A 22,701-nucleotide genomic window follows, 5' to 3' on the forward strand; every position below is an offset into this window, starting at 1 on the left:
TAATTTGTGTTTGGCGCTTCCCGCTGCAGCGCTGTCACTGTGGGCCTTTGTGCTGCATTTGAGATGCAAAGAAACAAGCGAACACTTCTATTTTAAACCAAAGTCCACGCACAACCTTTATCTCTGCCCCCTCCAATTTGGCGTGTTACCTTGTCATCGTGGCGATCGATATGCCTGGGTAATGGCTGCCTGGAGAGCAGCACCTCCTGAATGACAGTTCTGGGAGCAGGGCTGAGTGATGGAGCATTGTTGCCAGCTTAATTAACTTCCAGTTGAGTCTTCAGCGAATGCATTCAGCACCCCACCAACATCTTCCTCACTGCATCATTCCTCTTTCCATCCCCACCTCTACCCTGTTACCCTAAGCATAAACAACATGCCAATTAAAAAGGATGCTTGGACTTTCAAGCCGTTGTTGTTTACACACAAGTTTCGTAATACATATTCATTCTGTTGTTATAAGATTTTGTGCAGGATAATGTATTATAGACCAAACAATGTTTGTCCGCTGAAAGAAAGTTTCCCTTGTGTCCTAAAGAGATTTTTTACACACACACGCCTTGTTTATACAGAAGCCCAGCGATGCCAGAAGAGACTGTATAGAGACATCCATTGCGCTTCAGTAGCTGCAAATTACCATTAAAGATTTCAATTTTCCCCCTGTCACTTCAGTTTTAAGTCAAAAGCTAATTTGCTTGCCTCGTGGCAAAGGAGATCAATAGATTGATTCGAGAGAATGGAGGTAAGGTCGGGGTAATGTTGAAGAAAGGGTTTTCAGGACCGTTTCATGGAATAAAAGATGAACCATGGGAAAGGTACTCTTCACAGTTCAGCTGTTTAAAGTGGATCCTTAAGAGCACAGAGCCCAACAGATGGACTGAGCTCATATAGTGCTTTGCTAATCATACTGACCATTTATCCAGTGGTACTCATTAAACTCTTTATATCACTCAAATTTAAACATTTTTGTAGATGTTTATAAAGAAACATAAGATATTTACACACATTGTAAGATAGTGCGTCACTAGTGACCATCCTGTGGGAAACGTGTAACAGAAAAAAACTATTAAAAGCACATTTTTGCTTTTTACACAGTTTTACATTATTATCCAACAGTCACTATGAGTGAAAATGATTCACATGTTCCATCCTCCTCATGTTTCACACAGGAAGATCAACAATGGAGCACTTCCTCCAACATTCATTAGGAAATGATGTTGGCTTCTCAGTACATAAACTTTCAATGCTTCAGTTTAATGGATCATAAAACAATGTTTGTATAAACCATTAGGACATTGTTCAAAAGTGAAGTTGTTATAACAAGGTGGAAGTCTGTTATGATTGACACATTTTGGATTAACCAGTAGCTTTAGCTTAAGACCAACCACATGCCATGTCAGCAAATAAAGTCCAAATTAAAAACTCATTAAATGGATGACAATCATGACAAGCATGGATAGTCATTCAGCAACAGTAATTATAGACCTATTGATATTATACAATTTTTAGTTTGAATTTAATGTCAATTTAATTTGCATTTTATTCAGAAAAGATTGAATAGGAGCAATGTTACGTTTTTTTGTTTGTTTTGTTTTTTTACAATTCAAAATTTGAGGAAAACAGACAAATATATATAAAAAAACAGTTTTTATTTATTTTATTTTAAGACAACTCTTAAATGAGTCATCAGATGCATAGATATACCAGTCAGCATTTTGGGATATTAAAAGTATACCGATTTTTTAACTTTGCAGATGCTGCTAGAAATAGAAACCAAGCTCATATAAATTAGCTATTGGTGGAGCTAACACTACGTTTTGTGGGATGCTTCTCCATCTGACTTAAAAGTTTGAAGACTCAGCTGAGGAGCTTCACAAGAATTACACAAATCTTTTAATTTTCCTCTGATTTTACCACCATCCCAGCAACAATTCATTTTTGATTTCCCACTTGGGTGAGACACACCTGGCTAGTGGTTGTGGTAGCAGAGGAACTGATTTTTATCGGATTTTTTAAAAATCTGATATGTCTGCAGTTTTAAAAGAAGACTTTACCTGTTTACACACCAAAACCAAAAGTCATTTGGTTTTTCCAGATCCTGTAAACATAAGTCCCTTTATGGATAATCAGTGAGGCAAATGCAGATATTCCACTCCTTCTGCTAATTCTGGCTGATCCTCAGGAATTCCAGGGGCCAATAGGATGATAAAGTTCCTTGGAATGTTCCCAGAAAAGCCAAACAACTGATACCGTTTTATGCGGATGAGCAACAGTTTGACCCCAACCTCTCACCCACTCTCCAAATCTAGCCCATCCACCCAACAGAGGAAGCTCCTTTCAGCTGCTTGCATCCCGCATCTTATTATTTTAGCCATTATCCATGTACTGTATTATCCAAAGGTGAGAGTTTGAACCTAAAAATACCAGCAAACTGGGAGGTTTACATTTTAAGTAAAACTGCTACCTCCACAACCTGCCCTTGAATAAATGGAAGACAATGGACAATAGAGTTAGGTTGCAATTGTACATTTTTTTGTGTTGAGGCCATAATTAAAGATATTTCTCTTTCTTACAATTAAGCACTTTTTTACTCTGTTGCAGGTCATGTATGCAGCAGTCACAGGGGAATCCATCTTGCCAAGACCCACATGATGTGTGTGGGAGAGGCAAATTGGCACAGTTTGCAGTTATCCCTCTGAGTAGTGAGACCTTTCTTCACTGTAGTAGATAAAGAAGTCAAACCATATATATAAGTAAAGACATTTTGCTCTCATGTGATCAGAGCTCCTTCCTACTCATTTTTCATTTCCTTTAAAAGACTTGAACCAAACTGAACTCCTTAAAGATTTTTTCTCCACACTCATGTTGTGTGTAACTTGTTTTGAGAAAGAAAACCACCCAGTCAGTGCCAATAAGCAATCCATTCCTTTCTTTCTTTTGTTTATTTATTTTATTTTTTTAGAAAATACTGTGATATTTTATTAAAAATGTTGCAGAAAAAATTTATACAGGGGTCCAGCCAGAAATAGGTCTATTATCACTTAAGGCAAAACTGCAAAGAAATAAAACAAACTGAGGATTTTAAAACTACAATAAAAACCCTTGTTAGCTTGACTGGATTGGGGACCAAATGACAAGAATATACCTTTTTATACAATTTATAAATGCAGCGTAAAATTTTGTGGATGTAATTCTTTTTCTCCTGATATAGGATGCAAAATGGAAAGGGCATTAATGGGTACTTATTTTGTTTTCATAGTAATTAATATTAATATTTACACTCATTCACTTGCTTGTGTAAACCAAAATATCACAAGTCTGGCACAATATTTTACATATTGCTAGCATATGACAATTGGAAATATCTAACAGAGATGTCTTTACAAACATATCCAACTAATATTATTACAAAAATTCACTGCCTTTTTTTATTCCTAAAGAATACATTGCTGGTCACATTGTAAGCTCAGGCAGAGCTGAGATTGCAAGACAAAAATAAGCTGGAGAAAAAAAATCCACAAAGAAAAGCAATAGAAGCAGAACAGGATGAGATCCAGTCAGACTGAAAATACTGAGTTAATCTCCTTTCCGGACCTTGAGTGTCTTAAAAAGTGAACATCAACCAACACACAAGACAGTACTGCATATGATGAACCGAAGAAATCTCCTCTGATGGGATTGTGTTCGCATTTTGGTCATTCTGACAAAACTAATGAAACACAAGCTGTAGCCAGAAAAACAAAAAAGATTATTTTTTGGGATATATTTACACACACAAAACTGAAAGCACAAGCCAAAACAACAAAAAAAAGAACCATCCCAGCAAAAAAATAAAACCAAAAACAAATCAAATATAGAAATAGCTCTTTGTATTTTTTAAAATCTTTTTAAAAACATCTTTTACTGTATTTGCACGCATAATTATATTCCCTTTTAGTTTTCTTCTTCTTTTTTTTATTTATTTATTTTTTTTGCAAAGTTTTCATAAATACATATCAGGCTGGGGTGTAGAATTGTGTGCCCAGATCAGGTGTCCGATGCAGGAAAGATTCTGAAAAGATGAAGCTTCTTTGTTGCTGTTTTGTTGTCTTGTGTATTTCTGGCTCAAAAACCTTCATAAAGGCTTTTTTGCCCCTTATAAGGATATTAACAGTCAGTCCTGGTTGCTTTCTTTTAAGTAAAATCTTCTATGAAGCTCTGCTTCAAAAAGAGTTACTAATGTAACATTCATTCTGAATTTCTTGAGAAGTTTATGAGCAATGCACCCTTTTCAAGAAGGCGTGATAACAAAATATCATCTGCTTAGACTCGGAGTCTGTGCTTTTCACAGTCAATTTCACATATTTGCTTTGTGTTGGAATCTGGATTGGTCCCAGCCCAGTTCAGCTATACCCGTGTTGTCGAGTGGCCGTGGGGCAAATTGGTACTGTTCTGGCTCCCGCCAAACGTGTTGAAGTTGTGCAGAGGCTGCATGCCAGCCAGTGAGTTGGGGATCATTGTGATAGTGCTGGGCGTCATCAGCGGGATGTCGTCAGGCGACCGGCGTAGCGTGAGGGTGTAGTCAGGGGGACAGGTGAGCCGCAGTGTGTCGTGGCTCTGCAGGGACTCACACTCGTGGTGATGTTCGTGCTCAAGCTGCTGCTGCTTCATCTGCAAAGACATCAGCTCCTCGCTCTGCATGTGTGCCACATCGTTGGCTGTAGTAGAAGTGTTTGCCGGGGCGGAGTTGCGCTGCGGGGTTGGAACTCGGCGGTTGGACTCGTGTCGCCGCTTGTCTTTCTTGTAGTAGAGTGCCGCGAAGGCGAGGATGTTGAGAAAAAGCAGCGACGCCCCTACAGCGATGGTGACACTGAGCTCAGTGGAGTAGTCTCTCTTGGTCTCAATCATGACGGTTGATTCCTCAGTCAGGTCTCCGCTCTTGCGTTGGTCTGTGGTTTGCTTGGTGTTGGCAGAAGGGACTCCTGGATGGCGTGTGGTGGACGGCCAGTTGTTTTTCCCTGGAAAGCGTTTGGTGTAAGGGTACGGGGTAGTGTCCTGCGGCGGTATCTTGGTGGTGGTGGACACATACTGGAAAAACTCATTTATATTGTGAAGATGTGGAACAAGTTCCAGCCAGAACGCAACCTTGGTAGCCCGGTAGTGATCCCGTACTCTTGGCTTTAGGCCAATGTGAAGGTAGAGCTGGTCTTTGGGGTTGTATTTAGTCCAGGCTACTTCTTCAAATCGGTTAGGCTTTGTGTGGATGAATTTTGTGTCTTGTGGAACTGGCTGATTTGGATCTCTGAAAGAGAGAAAAACAAAAACAATATTCTTAGTAAAGGTTTTAATTCAAAACCCATTCAGTAAAGTATTTTCCTATCAATCACATGGCAACAGAGAGTTGCTCTGTTGCAGTTTTTCATGTACTCACAACACAATTCGTTGTGTTTTGACAAGGTAATGGATTATTGTGTAGGGATTGAATTTTTAAAGGTTTCTTACATCACCCTGAACAAACCAACTGCAGTGTGAAACATGGTTGCATCAGCCTCATGCTGCGGGAATGCTTACATCAGCAGGGACTAAGAAGCTGATAGAAGGTGGATGGAGTTAAATTCAGGACTATCCGGGAAGAAAAGCTGTTTGCAGAATTCTTAAGACTCGGGGGAAGGTTCACCTTCCAACAGGACAACCACCCTAAAAATACAGCCAGAGCTACGATCGAAACGTTCATATCAATGATATCGACTATCAATAGTCAATGACAGGTATTCTCAATATCTTAGATCTTTTCCTGGATGGGTGTGAATACTTTTTACATAAGTATCAGTGTTTAGAATCTAAACCAAACCAAAGCAAGTATCTGTTGTTTCACTGAGGACTAATGTATGTCATGTACAGCTGAGTTATTACCACATCTCTTCAAAAGTAATGCATTTCCAAGTGCTGGTTTATTTTCAGCACATTTTATTACAAAAATCATAGGATTTTTTTAGTTCTTTTCTTCTTAGTATGAGGTTTTCTTCTTATATGTTAGCAATACTTTGTTGTTTTATCATGGATTTTTGAATCCATGATAAATCTAATCCTAAGATTGCCCTCTCGCTGCTCTAGTGATGCATAAAGCAAAATGTATTTATTTGTAAGTTAATTTAAGGGTTATAGATGTATTTCATCACTAAGCAGTAATACCACAGTCTCCTGTGTTCTCTCAGCTTTGCTCTGTTTGAGGTCGATGCCAGAAGTCATTTGGCAAAACATGGGAAACCCAAAGGACAGGCTGCCTGTTCATTGTCCTTTAAATAATCTTGGTCCAAATAAAAAGACATAAATAAAATGAAATAAAAATAAAAGTCATGACAAAAAACATCATAAGTGATTGAAGAGAAATTTTCACACAAGGGTCAATGCCAGAAATCCAAAAACAAGGAAGGACTCATAGATCCCACTGGCAGCAGAGTAGTTAATGTTTTCACCTCTCTGATCAATCAGGTAATAACTTTTTTTAAGAAAATGCAGACTCTGATTCTGATTCTATTTTGTTACCCTCTATTTTATTACCCTTATATTTTATTTAAAAGCATTTAAATAAAATATATTTTAAGTATTTTATTAGAATCAGAATACTTTTATTTTTATTGTACCAAAATCTGTTTTTGAAAGAGAATCAGATATTTTTAGGTGCATTGCTGTCTGTTGCTGATTCTGCTCAGATTGGACATTGGCCTCTTTTATCTGAACATCTTAGTCAGGAATCACTTATTCATGCAGATCTACATCCATTACCTACCTGTGAGTATATTCACCTGTGAATAGGTGAATATACAATAGAACAGTTCCACTTTCCTATTGTGTCAAATGCTTACTTTATGCAATAAAATACGAATTAATTATTTAAAATCATACAGTATTTTGTTTTTTATTTTGATAGGGCAATGTGATTCTGTAATATTTTAGGTGATGTCTCTCAGTGTTGATGTGTACCAACAATGGAAATTCTAGACCTCCATTATTTGTAAGAAAACATTAAAATAAATAAATCTACAGTGTGTCAAATACTTATGTTCCCTCACTGTGTTTTCTGAAAGGGGCCAAACAGCAGGTGTGGTTGAAATCATGCAGTGATGACAATCTGTGTGACGAGCTGGTTGGTAGATTAAAGCCAAAAAACAAAAAAATCACCCTGACTGCATTTGGATAGAGGGTCATACTAATCCTTTCTTGCCAATAACACATTGATTGGGTCATGGTTAGGTACTGGAACTTTTGTTTTTCTCCCTTGCAATCATATATTACTTCATGTTGTAGAAAATTCACCAAAAAATCAAAATTTGTAAGTTATAATATTTGAAAATGCTAAAAAGTTAGTGGAGCATAAATAATTTTCCAAAAAAATTTAACTTCCCTGTTTTCATTTTCTATTTGTTTTTATTTGTGCCATTCAAAAAAACAAGGTTATCAAAAAAAATAAAATAACTGTCTCCTGCCTTTAATGCCTCCCTCACTACCTTTGGCAATCACAACTTCCTCATTGGAACCAGGAACAAAGCTGCTCGGCTCAAGCATCCCTGAAAGCTTCCCATGTTCCAGATGGATTCTGTTTTGGCAAACATTGATCCATTTTTCAGGACACACTGAGCCAGAAGCAGAATTTTTTCTAGGATAATAAACTGGACCAGAACAATACTGTGCCCCTCACTCAGTCAGAAGAATTTTGCCCAGGAATCCATTCAAAATGTCCTGCAGAGTCATCACCGCTGAACTCTGCAGCCCATTAGGATGTTGGTGTCAGTTTATTGAGGGTCCTAACAAGGAACTGAAGAAAAGTGTGTACAAGTAATTGAGGCCTTTTGGGAGACAAAGCTGAGCAAAGACTTCTGAAACTAAGTAGTTACAAATTTTAGATGGTCTACTGATTTTTTTACACTAAAGGCGTGAAAGTCAATTTATATCTGCAAACACTAGAGCAGATTTCCAGTCAGTGGTTACAATCATGCAGCCCACTGGAGCCTCTTTATAAGACTCTTCACTATTTCATAAGAGTTTGTTTGCTTTGTGCTGAATGCCCTGAACATTCCTATGTCATGTTCTGTGTTTTTCTGTGTATTTATTTAGAGTTTTCTGTGTCCCCGAGTCTTCGTGTTGTCCTGTCCTCCCTTTGATTGTCCCCAGGTGTTTCTCGTCCCCTTAATTACCTCCTGTGTATTTAGTGTCACCTGTGTGTCTGTGTCCTTGTCGAATGTGCGCTCAGTCCTTCGTGGTGTCCTTTGTGATACCAGTTGCTACCGACGTTGAGCCCTGGCTTCCGCTCAGTCGTGCTGCCTGTGTTTTTGGACTGTTTTGGATTTTTTGTTCATTAAATCATTATTATTCATCTAACCTGGTTCCATCTGCGTCTGCCTCACCACCATTTCATGACATCCTACTTCTAAAAATCATTTACAGGCTTATTATTTTTCTATTTCTAAATTTGCTTCTTCACAGGATTTAAATGGCAGCCATTTAAAATTTTACCAGAGTCAAGAAAAATCTAATTTGATTGGTGACCATGAATGAAGAAGTATCACTTTGCTCTAGCTGGATAAATCCTCCTATATGTTAGAGAGTGTGCCTGTTTGTACGTACAATGGAAACACAATATTCATGTTTTACCTAAAATATTTGACCCAAGTCATGGTTTATTTGATTATATGCAAACATTTTTAAAAAAAATTATTATAATTCTCATACTTAGATCAAAATAATTCAGTTAACTGTGGAATAAAGGGAAGTTTTAGTCAGATTTAACATCAAATAAAATTAATATAATTTTCTTATAACTTAAGTATGCAATTATTTGGTGTCAACAGTACCACTGGTAGATGATAAAAGCAGCACCTCTGCCTGATTAAACTGCCTCCTTAGGAAGGGTCAAAACAGTCATCCAGTAAGGTTCGCCCTCCAGCTGGTAGCTGCATATGGAGCCACACAAAAACGATTGCTGGCATGTGGTAAGAGTTCCCTCAAGGCCTGTCATTGCTGTACAAACATATGTTAGAACAGACATCGCCCTTCCCACTGAATGCTTTAGAGATAGATTAAACAGAACACTTTAAACCTTCCTTGCCTATAGAACCGCCAATCGCTATTTACGTCCAGATTTTTGTAATGATTGAGATTTATTTTCTCTCCTCCATGACTAATTTTACCAAACACTCCCTCCATTTCTTCTGGTAAGTAAATTAAAAGTGAAATAAACATCACCAGTGTTATGCAACAGATGCTTTAATGGACTTGGAGAAGCTGGAATGAATTCAGTGTTACCTCCCTCTGGTGTCTTTTAGATGTCTATGAACAATATTTGCATTGTAACACTGCAAGGAGACATTTTTCCAATCAATAAAATGTAACTTGAGACTGAAATGTATTTGTAAGTCATCTGACCGGGATGCCTCCTGGGATCCTCCTAGAAATGGGAACACGGTCTGTTTACTTTCCTAGGAGGAATGTTCTACTCCAAGAGTTTACGATAGTTTCCCCAACAAGTTGTTTCCAAGTTTGGTGGAGTCGATGTAAACGTTTGCAGGGTAGTGTTCAAGAAGTTCTTTTCTACCAAATGTCTTTGAGTTTTTTATCTGACCACTGCACTTTCTCCAAAGCCTCCTTTAAGTCATGTAGTTGTTCAAAATAAAACTGAAGTCATGGCTGTGTGTTCAGCTTCAAGACCTGTTATGGGGTAGTGTGTCTTTCTAATGAAAGTCCCGTTTGGATTCAGATCCTTCAAAAGCTCATCTGTAGTTGTATGCTGGTCCCTCACCTTTTTATCATCAGCATCGCCTCATATGGTGAACTCCAGAAAGATGGTGATTAAGGGTAATTTTATCTCTTACCATTATGTTTCTTCCATTTAATAGCTCTTTGGTTTTACCTTTTCAGGTTCAAATGAAAATCAAATGCAGTTAAAGATTTCTGGGTTCAAATCTTTCCTAAAGACTTCTGCATGGAGTCTTTAGGTTCTGCCGGTGTATATGTCGGTACTCTCTGGTGTCTTCTTCACACAGTTCAAAACACGCATGGGTAAGAAGACAGTCAAAATGTGCATGCATGCTCAGTTGTATGTCTTGTTGGGTTCTGTGTTGCCCCGGAGATGAACTGGTGACCTGGCTCTAGGTCTCCCAACCATCACTAGAGCCAGTGTATGTGTGTCACCGCAAGGACAAAGTGGGTATAAAAAATGGATAAATGGTGTGTTTCACACACACAACATGATGGGCTCAAACATTTCTGATTGATTGAAGTGTTGGTGCCATATGGAGACTAAGATAAAGTGCCAGAATCCAAGTTAGAACATAAGTGTCACCTTCACTCAATGGGATAAAAATCAAGTGAAGATTTACAGTAGAAAAAATGTCTTTACCTACACTGTAAAAAATCAAACATTTGCTTTTGCTTCATTTGGTATTAATCAGACTAATTTTTTATGAATTAGAAAATGTACTTTTATCTGAAGAGCAGCAGAGTAAGATACATTTTTAATTTTAAACTCAGATTTTTTTTTCTAATTTCTTAGTATTTGGTCAAACCTTTAAAATTTACAACTTGGGTCAAAAGATTTGGTTTGGTGTAATTTTCACCAATTCCTCTGAACAGAACCGTTGTTACTGGGTTCAGATTTTAGACCAACAATCCTCTTAAACAGGATGATTGGTGGCCATTACTATACTGTTCATAAAATAGTTTGAACAGAGGAAGGAGGAAACTTCAGATATCATAAAAGTCCACAATTCTCTTTCACATATTTGGACAGATCTCCTTTTGATTTTGTACAAGAAGCCAAAGTGTTTTACATGTTGCCTTAACTTATATCTACAGTTTCAGCTGTTGATGTGATCCAGAGTTTAACTGACCCATCAGGAACAGTAAATTTGCTGAATGTTTGCTTCTGATTTCAAAGAAACATATTGTGTTTCACTATTCTGGCTTCCAGCAAACATAAATTGTCAGAACTGACTGATCTGAAACATGAACATTATAGTTTAATTTATTGTCAGACAGAGTGTTAATCTGACAAGACATCTGATTTAACTTTGTATACGATGGGCTTTTTCTGAAATTTTTGTAAGTTATTTGTTCTATTAAAATCAAGCAATCAAGAAAAATGGAAACTGTATTTTTTTTCCAAAGTGAACGCACTTACATATCGTCACCTTCCTAAGTCATTTTTTGCCAAAACATGATTGAGGCACAAAAAAAATGTCTTGAGGTATTATTTTAGGAAGGTGACGATATGCAACAGAAGATCAATATATTTATCACCTCCAGTTTTTCTATATTTCTAATTACGTCTGCCATTTTCTATCAAATCAGAACAATCTGACGTGATCACAACTGGAGACTTTGCAGCGAGGTGGGGAGACTTGCTGAGAAACAGCAACTCTCCAAGTGATAAATTTGCTTTCATTAAACGCCGTCTTGGAAGTGCATGAGAAAAGAGCCTACCCAAAATGTGTGTGAGGAGACCAATCCCCCCGCTGATCAAGCATCAATTGAATTGGAGCCAAACAGCAAGCGGTGAAATGCTGCAGACTATCATGCTGATCAAGACTTTATTTATTCGCCTTAAAGTGAATTTTCAGTGTGACTGGGCCGCAAACAACCTGATGCCTAATCTCAAGGTGTGAGTGAAGCAAAGAAACGTGATCCAAATATAAATAGCAAGCAAATCCAGCACTACAGCAGCACCAGGGCAGGATTTAATGTGTTTTATTAACCCCCACTTGATCTCTGTGACTCACAGACTAATCGTTAAACAGCTAATCATAGTAACAATATTTGTTGATACCCTGTCCCTGAGGTTTGGAGCATTAATAGTAAATGTTTTTTTAGAAAACATTTAGCTGGTAATTTGATTTATCAAGAGGTGTCTAGAGCTTTATACGCATATCTTTGGTTATGAGAGTGCAATGTGAAATGCTGATTATCTTGTACTAAGACTTCAGAATGTCTTATGTGCATAGAGTGTGTTGAAGAAGTCACACAGAAAACTTTAAGTGTGTGTAACCTTGTACAAGTTGCACAAGAACCTTTGTGAACCAGTAAAGAAAAAATAAAATCAGCTTTTACAATTATTTAAATCATTGTAAACTATGCTTGAGAAAAAATAATAGTTCACTTAATGATTCAACAGCTTGTAGAGCTATCTTTAGCAACTTATAGTAATTACTTTCTGTATCGCTCTATCATATTACATTCCTTGCATAGATCATGAGAGATATATTTCCTCATAGCCGACTCTCAACACATTGCATGTTAATGTTTACATCCAGAGATTTTGCCCATGCGTACAACGCTGGAGGGCAAAAAGACTATTATTTTACTTGCTATCCATTTTTCTGCCACAGAAAAAAAGTTCAGTTAACAAAATGAAACCTGGAGATGTACTGTAGGTATTATTAATTTAGTTCACTGCAAATGGAAAAATACAGCAGAAAAAATGCAGAACAGCTCAAAACCACCGGTATTCTTTTTCTTGCTCTCTATGTCAGCTGTGCTTCACACAGAACCGCTGCCATAGTGACTGACTGACAACAGCTCCAGTAGTGTATCAGGATTCAACACCAAAAACCAAGCAAACATTTTTCACACAAAGAACAAGAACGTTCAGTCGTTACAGATTTAGGTGTTAAGATTGTCAAAGTCAAACTAGCATAGCTCACCTACTTTTAATTAAAACTTTTTCCTGCTCTGGTAATACTCTTGGACCTTATTATTGTTGTGGTAGTGTTGACTATTAATATCAAAGTGTCCCTTTTCCTTTCACATATCAAGCGTGCAATTAAGATTTACCATGTTATGTTGACAACTTGACAGCTAAAACCAATGGTAGTCATCATTGGCAAGTAGTTTGTTGCCCCCCAGCAGGGAGATGGGGGCAGGATCTTTCATGCATCATGTCAAGTTGCAATTTGTCTATAATATTGTAGCACACAGATGACTTCTTGGTCCACTCATCAACTCTAATCAAATCCAGATCTTGTGGATTCAAATCTAGGTCAAATCATCCTGAGGACGTCAGCACTGTGCCGGCCGGTTGGTGTGACCTTATGGGATCAAACATCTCTACTTTGGTTTCATCTGTTCACAAGTTCCAGAAGTTTTGTCTTTTTTCAAGATTTGTAAACCTATGTCATACTGCCATGTTTTTTCTAGCAATAAGACAATTTCCTCTTTAAGCTGTTTTTAAAAAAGCCTTGCTTGTTCAGTCTTTTTCTAATTATCCTGTCATTGTGTTTAGCATTTTAAATGAGGCCAGTAGAGGCTGGGATGAAGCTGTTAGGTGTTTTGCAGTTTCTCACAGAGCATTTTGACCAATGGTCAGTAGCTACTGGCACTAGATTATTGTATTTCTTGATTTCACACTTAATCATGCATTTTAAAAAATATTAACTGAATAATGTATCTATTTATTCATTTTCATCTATGTATTTGTTTGTATTTTGCATTTATATTTACATGAGCCTATGTAAAAAAATATTTCACAAGTCATTTATTTATTCATCATGGTAAGCGACTTTTTTAGTTGCTTACCATGTGACTGAATGAAGGCTGAATTGAAAAATGTACTTGAACATGCTTGATAAGAATCTGCAGATGAAATACAAGTGGATATTTTAGCAAGACATTTATACAACATACTTTGTGTTGGAATAAAGTATAGCCTTTACAATAAAATGCTGCTCTGAATCAATTAAAATACTTATGAAAACCTGAAGTGGCCTCCAGAACCAGTTTGTGTGGAAAAATGATTCAAAATCTGCTGTAGTTTCTTGATATAGGAGGCATTTCGATGCTGTCATTACCAAAACCATATTTTCTAATAAATATTAAATAAGTTCAAGACAACTTTTTCAATAATTATTCCATATCTCAACATAGCAAATATATGTGAGAACAACTAGGTGAATATTATGTAGGGCACCACATCTCTATGTGTCATTTACAAATAACTAACATGAACTGAAGTGAAAATAAGCCTGTTTAATAGCCGTCTATAGTAAATCACAGTGAGAAAAGACAAGGATAAGAAAAAATGTTTAAGAAAAACTTGAAACTTACCCTGTTTTAGCAAAATTAGTCCAGTAGGTCATGACGACTGCACTCAGCATCACATCGTTCTTTGAGAAATTGCAGTTAAAAAGATCTGTGGGGCCGATCATAGGGATCCCAAACACATATGGTACCTCGTCACCGTGGGCCGAATCAGCCCAGCTGGGCTTCATGTCACTTTGACAGTGGTGGTAAAAAGCATAAAAGTAGGTGGGGGAGCCGTATTGGGCGTGAAGGTCAGCTGTGGCCACAGCTGGCGCCACCCACTGGTGGTCGGTGAAGAGCGCCACAAGGGTCTTGCGACGGGTTTCTGGATTTTCCTTGTCTGCCCAGTCGGTGTACATGAATTTGATAGTTTCCCGCAGAGTGTCCTTTCCCTCTGGGTATCCATAGAGATGATCCACAAAGTCTGACACTGCAAAGTCAAAGTCATTGGCAGACACTCCATCCTCACTGTCCACAATGCCGTCAACAAATTTGAACCCCTCACCCTGGTTGACGCCCAGCATGATGTCGTAGTTCAGAAACTCCCCTTGTTCCATGAGAATCTGTGGGTCGTCTGGGATTACGTCGCCGTCAATGACAGGCCCAAAAGCAATGTGATACTTTGCAGGTGTGACGTACTGCTCAATCAGCTCCTTGTAGTTTTTCTTTTGCAGGCATTCCACCAGGTCGATGGTGTCCAGCATGTTGCAGCCCACCTTCTCAGCGAGGGATCGGGTGTACTTTGCAGGCTGGTAATTGACGGCCCAGCTGGACAGCGCTGTCCCACTCTGGATGATGGCTTTCTGAAACAGATCTGAGATACACACTGATATTAGTGAAACACTTCAAAGAACACCACTTCTCTTTTATTGGCTACACACACTATCCAAAAAGATGAGAATGTGTAAAAATTAAACATTAGGAATAATTAGAAATTCTGATTTAACTGGCATTCACAGTGTGGTGATAAAGTGTTTGCCCCTTTCTACATTCTGGTTTTGTTTCTATCTTCTCAACCTGGCCATATGTGAGAAAGTAATTGTCCCCTAACTGGGAGGACCAACCTAGATCACAATAACTTCCATCTATATATAACTGGTAACGACTCTTTAACATCACGGTTGAGGAACTTTGGTCCACTGTGTTTTGTAGTTTTTCTTTTTTAATTCAGCCAAATTAAAATGTAATATACAGTATTTACTGTATAAAAGTATATATATCTACTGTATATAGATATATATACTTTTTTGATCATTTAAACTCTTAGATTGGGATTCAGGACGTTCCTGTACCATCGCTTTGGTTTTGTGAGCCACCTGGACATGAACACGCTGGTGTGCTTTGGATCATTGTTCTCCTGAACAACTCAAGTGTCCTGGAGTTCAAAATCACAAACTGAACTTTCCTCTGCAGGATTTTCAGCTAGAGAGCAGAATTTATGACTCCATCAATTATAACAAGTCATTCAAGTCCTGAAGCAGCAAAGCAGCCCTACATCATCACTGTCACCACCCTGACTATAGGTATGATTATCTTTCTCTGAAATGCTGTCGGTTTCACAGAGCAGGATGCACACTATGATTTCCCCAATAGTCTTGTGGATCATCATGATGTTTTTTGATAAATTTAAGATGAACCTTTGCATTATTTTTGCTCAGCAGTGGTTCTGCCCTCGTTTCTCTTTCTTATTTAGGAGTAATTAGTTCTGACTCTAACTGTGACAGGATCTAGATGGTTATAAATGATTTTCTGGGATAAATGAGGGCTACCTTTGAGTTGGATTAAACCACTTGTCATTTCTACAACATTCATTCAACACATGAAGCCGACTTACCCCAACAGAAGTTAGCTAGGAGAAACAGGTTGACGTCTACCACCCTCAACAAAACACAGGGAGATGTGAGGATCTTGATCTGTCCTCAAAATGTTTTGGGAAAGTGGCTAATGTCTTTCCCTTTCATCTCTTCTTGGATTATTTTTACATGGACAATATTTATTGCCTACATTTGAAAACCTCAAAAGAACAAAATGAGGGTTTTGAAGTGGCTTTGTAAGTGTAGGGTTAGAGTTAGCTGACATCAAAAAGACTGTTTGTGTTAAACCATTAACAGTCATTCAAGTCTTTAAATACTTCTGTGAATATTACAACAAGTTTCTCAGGCGGTACTTTTCTTAGCACAGCTTTTCCAGCTTCCAATCAGCAAATAGGTCACAATACATTTTCCCCCAAATTTTTGTTTTAGACAGTTCTATTTATACTCATGCAAACGCAAAGTAGTGACTCAACCAGGCCGATGTGGAAAGTATGTTTTGAGCTCATAGCCAACATTTCCCAGAAGGCCTGTTTAGCTCTGTGCGAGCTTTTATTGCCGGCGCTCTCAAGCTGATGGCGAGCTTCGGCTCAAACTCGACTCAGATATTCACTTCGAAACAACACACAGAGTGACGGTGAGGTTTTATGAGCCTGGCATGTTGATCCGCAAGGCTGATGATGCTGCTTTTTTCATGGCAGATTTACAGCACGGCGAATGCAACAAGCCACATTACATTTCTCGGTGATGTATTGTACAGAAAATAAAGGATTCTTGGCAAGGCATGGGGATTTTGTTTACGACCACGGCTCTGAGGGCTGCCCCTTCAGAAACATCTAGACTTTTATCTAAATTTAAAGTAAGTCATTCCTGCTACAGCAACTACACAACACAGAAAAATGAAACAGATCTGCACACTGCAACAACAAAATATATTGTTTTATTTGATCTTCTTTAACAACTCTTGCTCTTTAGGATTACGTTTTAAATGAAGCCAATACACTTTTACCTGTTATTTCAATTTTTAAACTTGTACAAAAGGGAGATTTTTGCCCCAAAGCCTGTGTTGTCAACATTTAGGTGGAGATATTTTTTTAAGTAAAACAAGGTTTTAAAGTCAAAACAGAAGAAATATTCATGAATAAAACATGAATATACTGTACAGCTGAAACAATATACTTAAACCTACTGTACCAAAAATTCAAAGGTTTTTCTCACAATGTCTGACACTGAATGAAACTAAACTTCATGTTTTTACCAACATCATTTGAATTTGCTTATATCAAAAATAATGAGAGGTTATTGTAAGACAGTGTTCTTATTCTCCCATTCTTAACGTTACAAAGTTTTCAGGTATAGTGTTCTATCTCAATATACTGCTAACAAACTGATACATGTGCAATTGAAACAAAAAATGTACATACACAAAAAAAAACAAATACACATTTTATTTCTCAATGCCTCTCATTAAATCGGACCAAACGTCTCCTGTTTAGGTCAGTTAGAGTTACAAAAAAATGTATATGTTTAATGCCACAATAATAGGAGAAAGAATATGTCAGATTCATTGACTTACAGATGTTTTTGTAGAACCTAATTCCATCTTATAAACTAAAAATCCACCATTTTATAGATTTTTTAAAAATAGTGTATTTCTAGATTTCAAAGAAAATCATTTGCAAAGTGGCCAATCCAGGAGAGCTATTAATTTTCCTTTAACTTATTGGCTGTACTCTCAAGAGCAGATACAATGAAAGTGGTAGATATTAGGTTCTGCTGCTGTGCTAAGGCTCTTTCCACTGTGCTTATAAAGACAATATCAAGTATATTTGGTGTCTGAATTGTTAAAATAAACAGTTTTAAGTGTTTTTAGAGGAGTTCTCAGGCAATGTAAATATCTGCTTTCAATTTTACCTCTTTGAGCAGTAGTGTCACTCCATACAGTGGCACCTACTGGAAAGCAAGAATAACTTTTTCACAATGCAGAATATTAATTCCCAACAAATCTCAAAACATCATGGACCAAATTTTACCTTTAATTTCCACTTTTATTATTATTATTATTATTAATAATAATAATAAATGCAGCAGGTTTTTGTATCCCAAGACAATATTTTTCATGGTTATATCAGTTCTGTGAATCGACAGTTTGTGTCATTTACTCTTTTAGGAGTGTAGACACATAAAAAATAATTTAAAAATGAAATAATCTTTTGGTTTTATTTTGTTTAGATGAAGAGCTGATGAAAAGTGTTGTTAGTATTTATGCAAGAACAGGTTAAAATCTTTTTAAAACTGTTTTGCATTCATAAAGGTGGCCTCTGGCATTATGATAATATTATCATCATGTTAATACAATATAATTATCCTACTGAATAAGTAGCTGCCACAAATGCTTGGTTGTTTTTTTGTGGCTGTCGTCTTTGTTCATGTGATGAAGCTGTTTTCATTCCAAGGTTATCCAAATGTTGCAATTTTCTAAAGTCTGCAGCATAAAATCATTTGAAAAAGTCTCAGGCTTTGATGCCCTGAGGCAGCAGCTGTGGCAAATAGAAGTCCACACCGCCAAGCAAAACTTTTCTGCTTTTCATGGATGTTTCTGCTCAACAACTTTAAATAAGTTGTAAGAGCAGAAGTAAATGCCGATTCAAAAGTCAGCTCTGGTTTTAAAAGTAAATGTTGCTGTGCTTTGAGATGGAAATTCAACTTCTGTTCATGACTCAGTGGAGGAGCTCATACCTTCTGAGTAATGCGAAAGGCAGAGCAGGCTGACGCACGACGCTCCAGCCCCTGAGCCGAAAATGGTCACTCTTTTCGGGTCTCCTTTGAAGGCATGGATGTTTTCTTTGATCCACCTGAGAGCCTGAATCTGATCCAGAAGACCATAGTTCCCCTTGGCTGCCTGGTCACCAGTGCTAAGAAAACCTGCAGTGATAAAATTGGAGAAAAACATATAGCTTTTATTTATTTCAGCACTCATAAGTGTTTGTGGTGCCTGCATCATTCATTCATGAGAAAAAGATGTTCATGACCTCTAATCTAATAATACGGAAACTTATTTAAACTTTTGCTGTTACTGTGTCTTTTAGCAGACGCTACTAATCAAATGGATGTGAGGACTTGGAGCTCAGCAGTGTGTTCTCACAATGCATGGAAGGAAAGACAGAGCACCACTTGGTCTGCCCATTGATCTGCGAGGGCTTACGAGGTCATTTCCAAAGATCTTGAGAAACATTCTTCGCATGCAGAATATCTCTTCTCACTTTTCAGCTACCTGTAGTCATCATTAAACACCTTTAAGTGAAAACCTTGCCACTTTCTAATTTCCAGCCCCAGTTTAATCTTATTTAGATGGAAGTCAAAGGCGTTTTCTACTCAGGGTTTCAGTAAAGGTGTACAATACTAGAGTTTATAGCAGTACAGTTTAAAAAAAAATCTGAACAAGCATGATTTGTTTGAAATGGGTTATAAACAGGACCGCAGGTTGCTTTGGTTTCACAGATATTTATAATATCACTAGAGAGAACATTGTCTAATCAGAGATCTACCCGCTTTGGAGTCTGGGATCAGATTATAGACACAAACACAACAGACAATTTAAAGTTAAAAAAAAGAGTTTGATTCCAACTTCAACACAAAATGTTATATTTTTATTAATTAAAAATAAATATTAACTCCTTTATATAAATTTCATGAAGTTTTTCAAAAACTTTTTTATGAAATAAAGTAGGTCTGGATAAAAAAATAAACAGTTTTTTCAATTTAAAAAATCTTCTCCAGACTGATGGATGTCAGTGAATTTGTTTCTCTTCTTTAGAGAGATCGGGGCATCATGAGATCCTATAGCCTACGTCATGTTGCTTCCCTCTTTGTTTGTCTCAGTTGCGTCCTTTGTTAAAGGGGACTTTCGCAAAATAGATAAATGTGACTCAAATACACTTTTTTTGCTCAAATGCAACTTATTTCTGACTTTTTCATGGCAGTCTGAATGACCCAATATTAATCTTTTCAACCCCAAAAAATCCAAATTGTGCTACTTCGACATGTGCGACTAAATGGGATATGATTTATGTCACATTTTAAGTTATTTATGTGAGATGTGTCATAATTTTGCACCAGCAGAAGTTTGCCAGTAGAACATGTATTTCTTCAACATTATTAAAAAATTAGTGACTTAAAACAAGCTCCTATATCTTGTTAAAAAGTTACTTGTAAGTTGGTTTTGTCTTAATTCAAGTGTGCCAAGACATTTTCACTAGAAAGTAGACCATAACTACTTGGTGAGATTTTGTGTTTTTGCAGTGTGGGTGCTGCTGGTGGTCAGAGGGTGCGGTGGCTCACATTGGTCAGTCTGCTCCAGGGAAGCAGAGTGCTGAATGGGTGAATGTCTGAATGTAGTGTAAAGCGTTTTGGAATCCTCTGGACTTGAGAAAGTGTTATTCAAGTGCATGGGGTGAAATATAAAATATACTCCACTCTGTGTAAACCTCAAAAACACCTTTGTGTATCTGTGATGAACTGGAATACAATGAAAGGTGGTAGTACACATGCTGCTCTGCTGTTCCAAGTATCAACAGCCAAGTAGTGAAGTATGCAAATTTGATTGTACCCATTGCAGCAGAAAAGGTTGCCCAGAAGGCATCCCATCCAGACTGACCAGCCAGACAGCAGCCTCTGACTTCCAAAAACTTGTTGACAAATTAGCAAATACCACTAAACCCATTAAGTGGCTTTCTAAATTGTGCCACTGGGGTTCCTGGCTGCAGCATCCTGCCAAGCCTGGCAGCAGCCACTGGTAGCTGTGAGCTAACCAAGACTGAGGAAGTGTAAATGACAAATGGAATGAAAACCACTTGGTAAGAGTGCAGGGGAGAAGGAGGATATGTAGCCTGTGGCTCTTTGATACACCACAGATCCAGTTTGTCATGGTGAGATGGAGGGAATGATGGGAAGAGGAGGGTGAGGGTGGGGGCGGGATTAAAGGCCGATGGCAGCCTAGACCCTGCAGGACGGCCCTGATGCTGCTCTCCCCTTCAGACCCCTTTCAGCCTCCAGATTCTCATTTCTCTGCTCTCTTTTCCTCTTCCCTCACATCCCTCACCTCAAAGCAGCCAAAGAGAGAAGCATGCTAACAGGCACTCCTCAGGAGGTGTGAAGATTAGTCAAAGATTCATTTCAAAGCACCCTGTTCCCAAAATAGACTCACATAACTGTCTGCTGCCTGAGACTTTACAAGGAAAACCGTTTCAAATAAGTAACAGGAATCAAATAAACAACACATACTCTACAGACATGTTCACACATGAACAGTATGGTCATTCTGAACTGTTCTTTTTTGGTGTTAAATGTACGCATTCACCTAAATGTCTTAATGATTGGTTTTAGAAGTTATAGAATGCATTTTAAACTTTTACTTGTTAAATTCACGGACAATTAGTTGAAAAATAATTTAAGAAATTGTGTTTTTGTCATCCTGCAGATGCTAAATTTAGTAGAGATGGTCCATTTGAATTTTGCACATAAAACATGTTCACATTTTGGTATTTAATATGTAGATTATATAAATAAGAGATAATTTACTAGATGACATCAAAGTTGTTGCAAAAATGATTCTTGATAGGAAGAAGTTTGAGACTAATTTGCGACAGCAGACAATGACTGAATTTCACGTGATGAGTGTAGATTAAACCAAATAATCTGTCTTTCTGTTCACTGAATAATTTCACATTTTCACATTTTGAAAATAAATTTGCATAATGGAAACTCGATTTTTGAGAAAAAGTTCTTAGATGTTCCTTCAACATTTCTACAAAATTTGTAAAAACCTTTGAAATCCATGTTTAAAAACCATTCGTTCTTTTTTCTACAACTATGGGATTTTTAGTAAATTTCTCAGCTTGATCTGCCACATAAATACCCTGAAGTTTGGTATTGGAATGTGACCAAGTGTAAAAAAGTACATACTTTTCCAAATGTTGTACATAGTGACTTTTTTCTATGCTATTTTTATGAGAAAAATACCCTTTAAGTATCTTTAACAAATGACAAACATAAAGCATCATTTACCCTCCAGTAGTTAGAAGCTCCAAGGAATTCACTTCTGGTGAAATAGTTGAATAGGAAACTCAGTAAATCTGAGTTCATTCAAATATCCAAACATCTAAAATCAACTTCCAGATCTTCAGTTGTTTAGCTGGTCAGTTCATCATCATATAAACTACTGGCTTATTGTGACATGTGCAGCTGAGATTTACCAAATTAAAGGATTTAAAATGTGAAGAAAATGAAAGAAACATTCCATGGAGGTAAACTGCCTGTGGCTACAGTTGACATTTCAGTCCTGCTGCTTTTATCAGAGCGCTACCACGGAAATTAAACCAGAGCAGAGCTGTCAATACTCACATGGAAGAAAACACTAATGGCACACATTTAAAAATACCACTCAGGGTGAATCACATAAAGAAATCACTGTACAGCCTTTTAACCAAACCACTGACAGGCAATTTTCATTTTCAGTTTCACCTGACAGGGACACTTAGTGAGTTCTTGGTTAATGTAGTGTAATAAAATGTGTCTCAAGATGGACCGATTTTTGCAACAAAAAGAAAAAAAGAAGGTATTGCTTATCAGAAAGCAAAATTATAGAGCTTTTCATCATAGACTTTAGAAATTCCACCCACCTGACATCATTGATTCAATTAAGGATTCTTTGCGTTTTGCTTCTCATTAGCATCACTCTGTTATATGATGTCAGGTTTTACCAAAAGCCACTGGAGCCCCGTCATGTTGAGCTTTACTGCTGGTTTGGAAACTGATTATTATATTATATATAAAAATAAAG

General features: G+C 37.4%; 1 protein-coding gene across 1 annotated transcript in view; it reads right to left on the bottom strand.

Moving 5' to 3' along the window:
- Positions 1-1,522: 1,522 nt before the first annotated feature.
- nlgn4xa (neuroligin 4 X-linked a) overlaps positions 1,523-22,701 on the bottom strand; it is a 123,881-nt gene continuing 102,702 nt past the window's right edge. Inside the window, exons 4-6 of the mRNA XM_032556504.1 lie at positions 18,600-18,785; positions 14,074-14,863; positions 1,523-5,281 (exon numbers count right to left, since the gene is read on the bottom strand). Coding sequence (XP_032412395.1) covers positions 4,387-5,281; positions 14,074-14,863; positions 18,600-18,785 — 1,871 coding nt within the window. The 3' untranslated portion in view covers positions 1,523-4,386. The remainder of the gene's footprint in view (positions 5,282-14,073; positions 14,864-18,599; positions 18,786-22,701) is intronic.

The sequence above is a fragment of the Xiphophorus hellerii genome, chromosome 24 (assembly GCF_003331165.1).
Source record: "Xiphophorus hellerii strain 12219 chromosome 24, Xiphophorus_hellerii-4.1, whole genome shotgun sequence".
NCBI classification, from domain to species: domain Eukaryota; kingdom Metazoa; phylum Chordata; class Actinopteri; order Cyprinodontiformes; family Poeciliidae; genus Xiphophorus; species Xiphophorus hellerii.